Source organism: Hydra vulgaris, chromosome 01, assembly GCF_038396675.1.
Source record: "Hydra vulgaris chromosome 01, alternate assembly HydraT2T_AEP".
Taxonomy (NCBI): domain Eukaryota; kingdom Metazoa; phylum Cnidaria; class Hydrozoa; order Anthoathecata; family Hydridae; genus Hydra; species Hydra vulgaris.
Window position 1 is genome coordinate 56,563,002 of NC_088920.1, and position 9,389 is coordinate 56,572,390.

Genomic DNA, 9,389 nt, shown 5'->3' on the forward strand with positions numbered 1-9,389 from the left:
TATCGTACGATTTATTATTTCTATAATTTAAAATTCGGTTAATAGTGGCATAATTATATGAATCGCATTAAGTGTTCCGCATGTGAGCGGAAGGTCATCATTAGCTTATATATCAATCATAAACTAGAATACAGTTGTCTTGAAGATTATATCACATAAAATTAGATGTGACTATTATATGTACATATGGTACATATAATAGTCACATCTAATTTTCCCTTGCGAATCTCATTAAGTAGAATAACTATCTTGATCATATGTGCCGCATTGAGCATCGATAAAAATCGCTTATCAACTCCTTTATAATTTTACTCTTTTTTTTTCTCTACTTATTCACACTATGGTCACATGAAAGGCACATTTATATTTCTTGTCGGGTTGTTAAACAAATTTAACTCATCAATTAAACTTATTCATCAAAACAAATGTTTAACAAACCAATCCAATGTCCAACAAACTAATCAAAACTTAAGTTTGGTTTATTAAAGAAAGTACATTACCTTCACTAACTTATGATTGGTTTGGCTTGTTAAAGTTAGTATGATTGGTTTGTTAAAGTTAGTATACCAACTTTAACAAACCAATCATAAGAAATAATGTTCTGAAATATATGTTGTTCAGCATTACATAAGAATATTATTAAATGGTTGAATGAACCGAGTACAAAATAAAAGTCAATTTTTACTTCATGTTTATGTTTCAAACTAAAATAATATTTAAACATGAAGTTATTATCCCTCCTGTTTCTTGCTGTAATTGCATCTTTATTATTATCATGTCCAGCAAAAAAAACATACAAAAATAAAGTCTTGAATCGTTCATTTTTGTCTAGCTTAAAAAGTCTTCTTCCCGATTATTTCTCTGAAAAGCAGTGTCAGGCAACTAAACAAAAAAATGAGGTAATAAATTTTGTTTATTGTTTAAGATCTTAGCAAAGAAGTCAATCGCATTGACGGTTTGAATTACTTATATCAAATTCATTTTGGTTACATGTGTCAATATTTTACTGATAAATTCTAAATAGTATTTATAGATTTATTAAAATTAAAAAAACTTTGCTGAGTTAATAATTTTAATATTGCTTGTAAGAGTAATATCAAAACAGCTAGAAGGTTTTAGAAAAATAATTTTTTACCTAAAATTTACAATAAATGGAAACTTGCTAAATAAATCAGTAAACTCTCTTGTCAAACTTTCATTATGAAAAAAAACGCTGGATCGGTCCCTGAAAACTTGTTTAGGAATAACTGGGTAGAAAAATAAATACAACGTTTACAAAAGTTCTTCAGGGTTAGGGTTAAGAGATGTTATATCAATTAGCCAAAATTTCCTAAAACTTACAACTTAAACTAAAAAGATTTTCAAAAAGTTCTGCTTATAAGTAGAAATGTTTTACTGTTCCACACGTTTCTTTTTAGTGAACACCAGAACTAAATTTTTGTTGAACATTAGTTGTAAGATAAAAGGGAGAGCTAATGATTTGAGTTGATTTGATTCATGTTTTGGAAGAGCATTTGTTGTCTAGACTATCAACTCTAATTTGCAATAAAGCTTAGTTAGAACTCAGTTTTAAACAAACTTTATGATAAAGAAACGGAAACAGAAATTTGTTTTTTCCTCAGAACTTCTAATTAATCAATATAACTAAATATAAACTAAAAATAAATACAAGGTTATTCCCCATAATTTGAGCGCAAATAGGGTAGATTAGGGTAATATGAGCGCCTTGATAATGTGAGCATACTTAAAGATTTCTTAGATGCAAGCATTTAAGTTAAAGTTACTTTATATTTTTTGAATCGACTTTGTGATAGTAGGAATCATTATATTTAGCGTAAATTTATATGTAGTAAATAGCGGATATCATCTAATTAAAACGCTATTAAATTTTTTGCGTTGTTAAAATAACATCATCACACATGATTAATTCTGTGGCACGAAATTTCGGTGCTAAAATAATGAAAATTATTTTTTCTTAACGAAAAATATGTTAGCTAGAATTCCATTTCATTTTTGTTTGAAAAACAATGCATAGAAACATTTAGTTTTGACTTAGTTTAAAGATACCGTTTTTGTGTAATACGAACATGCTCAAATTACCCAGTGTTTTTCATTGAAATTACCTAGTTAAAAGTCCTAAAATCGTAGTGGTTTTAGTTGATTTTTGAATAAAAACAAAACATAGTAAAAAAGTTTAATATTTTAACAATATTGAATATTTTCTGCAATTTAAATTCAAAAAATTTGAATTTTTATGAGTCAAAGATTTGACTGATAAAAAACAAAGTTTTGTTAATAAAACTGAAAAAATAACGAAATAACTTCTTTTTTTTTGTATGTGTGAAACAAAATGGTATTGTTTACATTAGTTATATTGAGCTTTTGAAGTAGAATGTGATATATATTAAAGTTAGGAAATGCCTGAATAAATAAAAAGATATAATTTACACTAGTGGTGTAAACAGTTGCATTTAGAGCGACCTTACGTTTGCTTTAAGTGCAACTGTTTACATCAGTTATTACAACTTGAAAAAAATATCATGAGAGCATATAATTTACTTCTTTAAAACGTGTTTCTTTTTTATTTTAGACACCTAGTGCAGCTAGAGGTGACTCTCCAATCAAATCCTTTGGATACCCAGATTTTAACATAAACGCAAAAAGTGTTAGCTTAGACCCAAAAACATCGCTCTCAGTTATTTCGAGCTTTAAAAGCCCAATAAATCTAGGAGTATACGATTTTTTAATTGCTGGTAAACCAAATGAGTTGCAAGCTTTTTTTAACTGTTTTAGTGATTATGAAGTAAATGGGTTTATTTTGACTGAAAATGGAAAATGGGAGAAAAATAAAGGAACTATAAAAATACAGCTGTCAAATTTAATCAAAGCTCCTAAGGTTACAGAAAGTGTGTTTGAAATGATATTTTCTCTCGGAATAGATAAAATTACAAAGTATTTAGATCCAAAAGCCATAATAGGTCAGTCGTTGTTTGGTAATCCAAACGTTTTGAACAATATTGAAAAAATTAAAGAAGCATGGAGATTAGCTAAAAAATATTTACCTATTCCCGACAACCTTGTGGATAAAGTAGCAGAAATATGTGCCAAAGACATTCCTTTGAACAAAAAAATAAAAGAATTTTTTAATTTGTTAAAAAGTGCACAAAATACATTATCAGATTTTAAAAAACAATGGAAAGGAAAGGATAACGTTAATAGAAATTCAAAAGTGTTGGTTTCTTTGACAATGTATTCGAAACCAGAAAATAATGTGAGGGCAACTTATGATACTGGAAAATCAGCAATAAAATTAAAAGATATCGGCGATGCAGTAAATATATTTATGACAAAGATTGCATAGCAGTTTGATTTTTAATAGCCATAAAAATTTTTTGAATAATTCGTGATTAAGAGTTTTGATAAACAATTGTTAAAGTTTATGCTTTAATATACCGTAAATGATTGAACAAGCACTGAGAGTTGGGAGTAGAGAGGGGGTACACCTCTAAAAGTTTTTTTGTAAAACGTTTGCAAAACGTTTCACAAAAAAAAAAAAAACACAAAAAAAATGAAATTTATGAATAACAAAAACATTAAAAAAAAAAGTTACCATTTTTATTTTTAATAATAAATTTTTACCGCAATATAACGGTTTAAAGTATTAAATCATCACACGTAGTTTCTTATTAAATAAAAAAATTCCAGCAAAGCACACATACGTTGGTAAAGCGTTCAAAAAATGTTAGGGACTGCGTTGGCCAATCGATCGTTGTACCAAAACAAAGTTGTTTTTATATCATTTTGGTTACAAATGCTAAGGCCTATACTTTTCATGAACTATAGCTAATATAACTGATTTGTATACTTTGAATATTGCCAAATATTTTTCCAGATTTATATTTATTTTTATTAATTTTAGTTTTCATTGCGTTTATAAAAATTATAACAACATATGTGTTCTTAAGATTTATATTTATAAATTTCATATTTTAATCTAATGACAATTGTAATATAATGTAAATTAATAAAATATTGTTAAATTTTATTTGAATACCTAGAGTCTTCCATAATATTTACATAGGCAGAAATGTGAAATGGGAGTACCTAAATAACTACAAAAAAAAGAAGAAGATACAAGCAGGAGGTGCGTACTCAAGCCAGCAAGAACGTACCTTTTTCTTTGGAAACACAGCAAAAAATTTAAAAAAGACTCAAAATTGTTCTATCTGTTAATTAGGCAATCTTGGAACATCAAAAACTTTCTTGATGGAAAATACTTTGTTCCAAAAAAGTTCATTTTGATTGGCTTTAGAGCAGACTCGGTTTCCACGAAAAATGCTTCTACTGTAGTAGGAAAAGTAATTATACACCCTACATACTAGATCTTTCTGCAGGTATGCATTTCACAGTTAACATGTGAGAGATGATTGCGTGCGCCAAACATAGTGTTGTAGGTGTCTGAACAAAATCCACCAAGCTTATTCAAACTGATTCCGTGATTTTGTAATAAAGCTAACGTAGAATTAGTCTGTGACATCATAATACTTGATTATGGCAGTCAGTTTCTTTTGAACAGAGCTAACCGTAGTCTTGTCAATTACAATTGATAAATAAGTATTTTTCAGCGTAGCTAGTTCTTTTAGTATGTAGATTTCTAATCATGTGAGAAAATTAAATAGTTAATCAAGGTTTAGAATTCTGTCAAAATACGCTGAAAAAACACTTCTTACAAATTCAATAATACCTTGAGATCAACTACATACATCGCAATAGGCTGCATCAATTTTACTGTTATTATTATTTTTCTTTGTTAGCGATGTTTTTAGATTCTCTCCGTTCAACCAGTTGTCTAAAAACTTTGAATTTTTACGTTGTGGCTTTTTAGAATTGTTTTCTTTTTTATTTCAAAATTTCTACTTTCAATTTTGAAAATCATAAGAAATATGAAAGAACTATATAATTGAATTCATTAGTTAAATTATAAATTTAGGTTTATTACATAAATATAAATTTAAAATTATTTAATTCTCGCCTGATGAGTTATTTAATATTTACAACTTTTAAATTAAGAAAAGCCTTTTTATATTATTATATAATTATAGACTCATAAAGAAAACTTAATCTTCTTTATGAGTCTATAATTGTAACAACTATATATTTAGAATAAAAAAAAAGAAGCACTGATTAATTCGAATTTGCCATACTTTTTTCTTTATTTTGATGCCGGCTCAACAAACTTGCATACAATAATATCGGAATCAGAATTAGACAGCTTAATTAACTACCGTAAAATGAGGTGACTTTGGCCTGGTAGGTGACTTTGGCTAATTTATAAAAAAAAGTTTTAACTTTTAAAAACTACTTTGTACTTCTGCGACTACTTCCAAATTTAGGTTTATCACAAAAGTAAAGTTATTCTGTTTATTTATTACTTAGATTAATTGTAGTTTGCGGAACTATTGATATAATTTTTTCTTTGTTTATTAGAGTCTATAAAAATTGTTAAATTTATATGCTGCAAAATTGTGAGTTGGCTAGAACTGCTGTTAATATTTGAGTGGGTTGTGATGTTATAACTAATAGTAAATTTAAATAGGATGAGTTTTGTACAATATTTGCCAAATTTATAACTCTTCTAATTAAATTAGCTTTAAGTAAAGTTTATGGGGTGGCTTTGGCCACAACTTGGGGTGACTTTACCCTAAGTGGAAAAATGTAATTATTTGATTTTCAATATTATATTTTTGATTTATTTTTTTAGAAAATGTTGTCTATAGATATATTTTTATTTGTTTAGTTTTTAATTTTTGTTTTTAGGACAAAATAATAATTAATAATCATATTTATATCAAAGAAACCATGCCAAGAACATTTAAACGTGTTGCTGGGAGTCGTGATTATATTCCATACACCCAGGAGACATAACCAAATGTTTAAAAGAAATTAGAAGTGGTAATTTAACACAAACAGATGCTTGCTTGAACTTTAAAATTCCTCTATCAACAATAAAGAATAAACTGAAAGGTATACATAATAAAAAACCAGGCGGTTGCACAATATTTAGTGAAATTGAAGAAAAATTTTTTGCAAACTATGTTATAACTATGTCTTCTTTTGGATTCCCAGTTGACTGTTATGATTTACAAAGTATTGTGAAGTCTTATGCAGACCGTAAAGGAATGTTTATTAGGCAATTTGCAGGAAATATGCCTGGTGTTGAATGGGTAAAATCATTCCTTAAGAGAAATAAACAGTTAAGTGTTAGATTTGCAAGTAACATTAAAAGAAAGAGGGCAGAAGTAGGTACTGTTATTATTAATAACTTTTTTGATAACATCACTCCTGAACTGGCAGGGGTTCCTCCATCAAACATTTGGAATTATGATGAAACTAATTTAACCGATGACCCTGGTAATAAACTAGTAATAACAAAGCGAGGATCAAAATATCCTGAGAGGATAATTAATTCAACTAAGTCTGCTACATCTTTATTGTATTGTGGTAATGGAGAAGGGCATATCCTTTCTCCATATATTGTATATAAAGCAGATTCGATGTGGACAACTTGGACAGAAAATGGACCAAAAGGAGCATGTTATAACCGCTCAAAGAGTGGATGGTTTGACTCCAGTTGTTTTACAGATTGGTTTGAATCTTTATTGTTACCTGAACTAAAAAAAACTTCTGGAAAACATGTTCTAATTGGAGACAATTTGTTGTCACATAAATACATATGTACTGTCTTTGTGTGAAGAAAACAATATCAAGTTTATTGCACTTCCTCCTAATTCCACGCATTTAATGCAGCCATTGGATGTTGCATATTTTCGACCAATGAAAGTTCAGTGAAGAAAAATATTAACAACTTGGAAGGAAAGTGGCAAAGGACGTAAAGCTCCTTTCCTTCCAAAAGACCAGTTTCCAGCATTGCTTAAATGTCTCATGAAAAAAACTAAAGAACCTGGTTGTGAAAGTATGAAGGCAGGCTTCAGAAAAACTGGATTATACCCACTTGATCGAAAACAGGTGCTAGATAGACTTCCTAAAATAACATTTATAAATAAAGATGTCACAGTAGAAATCGGTTCTCTTATCAGTGATTCTTTCATACAACATTTAGTTGAAGCTAGAGGTGATGATCATATACCCCCTAATAGAAAGCGACATAAAGTCTCAGTTGTCCCAGGAAAAAGTGTATCATCAATTGATGTAGCTAATATGCAAAGAGCTATAAATATAAATAAGACAAATAAAAAAGTGACTATTGTAAACAAAACCAAGGTATCTCTTGAACAGCAAATAGTTATAGATAATCTATCCACTAACTCTAGCACTTAAAGTTTGATGATTGATGCATAGTTTTTTGAGTTTTAAATATTAATAAGGTTTCTTTGTGATTTATATCTTAAATAAATTTGCAAGTTAGTTTCAAGCTGTTGTTTTAAATATTTTTTTGCTTTAACAACATATCACCTAATATCCATGTATCTGTGAATATGTAAACTATGGAATGATAAATAATTTTAATCAATAATTATAATTTCCTTTTAGGTAGCCAAAGTCACCACCAGTATAGGGGTGACTTTGACTCACCTTTGAAATTAAAAAAAGAGGGTCAAAGATATAATTTTTTTCTTTTTTATTTTAATTATTTATTTTTTTGGCATCATACACATCTAATGCAATTTATATCAACATATTAATCATTTATAATTAAGTTTTGAAAAAAAAAAGATTTTAAATTTGGCCAAAGTCACCTCATTTTACGGTACGTTGATATATATATATATATATATATATATATATATATATATATATATATATATATATATATATATATATATATATATATATATATATATATATATATATATATATATATATATATATATATATATATATATATATATATATATATATATATATATATATATATATATATATATATATATATATATATATATATATATATATCATGGCCTACTATATAACACGGCCGCATTTGTTGCCTTGAACGCAAAAAATTAGTGGGCCGAAAAAACACGAGTTGGAAGTTTACAATGAACCGATTTAACAATCTTAAATTAAACTTTTTTTAATTCAAGTAATACTTTATTTTGCAATGCCAAAAAAGTGTTGTGTTGTTGGTTGTAGAAGTAATTATAAGCGAAAGATTGAAGAATGTTCCAGTAACAGCAACCACGTAACATACAAAACTGTGTTTAGTTTTCCTGATAGCAATCAGTTAGATCTTCGAAATTGTTGGATTAAGTTTGTCAACCGAGCTGATTGGAGCCCCACAGAAAACTCAGTTATATGTATCGATCATTTTGAAGATAAATATTTGAAAAGAGGTAAACGTATAACATTGAATTATTGCGAAAATCCTATACCAACAATTATTACCAACCAAAACATCCTATCAAAGCCATCTTTAATTCAATCAACCTCAGCTTTACGTAAGCCCCCTGCAGTTCGTATATATTCTCATCCTTTTCTCGATGAAACATACGATTTTAGAAAACATGATACAATTAAAAGCATTATAGATCTTAATGAAAGTTTTTGTCCAGCAGGATTTTCATTTAAACTATTTGATAACCGTGTGTTATTTCTTCGAATTTATTTCGACGACGGGGATGTTACTCCTAACATTGAGAGTATTACTATTGATAAAGACTTACATGTAAAGCTACATATGAAAGGTATCCCAGTTCCATTGCCTAAATGGTTTAGAGAAGACAGTGTTTGTAAATTGACCAGTGCCAGTATGCTTGTTAATTTTGTTTCTTATATGCATGAAGTTGCAAAGAACGTATCAAAAAGTGTATTATCAGATTTATATAAATTATCTCTTTATAAACCACAAGGACGTCCAATCTACACAAATGAAATCATTAGATTTTCTCTAATGCACAGATATACATCAAAACAGGCTTATACTTTGCTATTAGAAGAGTTTCCACTTCCTTCGTTGTCTTATTTAAAATCACTTTCAAAGGGTGGCATTGATCCATTATCAGGATTATTATTACTTTTGGAAAATGGTAGTATTAGTGCTGACTGTGTTGTTTTAATTGATGAGATGTATTTACAAAAAGGTGTCCAATATCATGGAGGAAGTTTAATTGGTGCTGATGATGACGGTAATTTCTATTCTGGTATAGTTGTGTTCATGGTGGTTAGCTTGAAAGAATCTATCCCCTTTGTAATTAAGGCCTGTCCAGAATTTCAAATTTCTGGTTTTATGATTAGTTCACATATAGAAGAAACGTTAGATACTTTATATTAAGCATCTTTTAATGTACAAGCTATAATAACTGACAAGCATGCAACAAATGTTTCAGCATTTAAAATTCTACGTTTAAAGTTTGGTGAACAAGATAATG

General features: G+C 28.2%; 1 protein-coding gene across 1 annotated transcript; it reads left to right on the forward strand.

Annotated features, from left to right (window-relative positions):
* The first annotated feature begins 635 nt into the window (after nucleotides 1-635).
* On the forward strand, nucleotides 636-3,429 carry LOC105848810 (uncharacterized). Its single transcript, XM_065788732.1, has 2 exons — nucleotides 636-899; nucleotides 2,591-3,429. The coding sequence occupies exons 1-2, from the start codon at nucleotides 723-725 to the stop codon at nucleotides 3,359-3,361; spliced, it is 948 nt and encodes a 315-aa protein (XP_065644804.1). The 5' UTR covers nucleotides 636-722; the 3' UTR covers nucleotides 3,362-3,429.
* The last annotated feature ends 5,960 nt before the right edge of the window (nucleotides 3,430-9,389 follow it).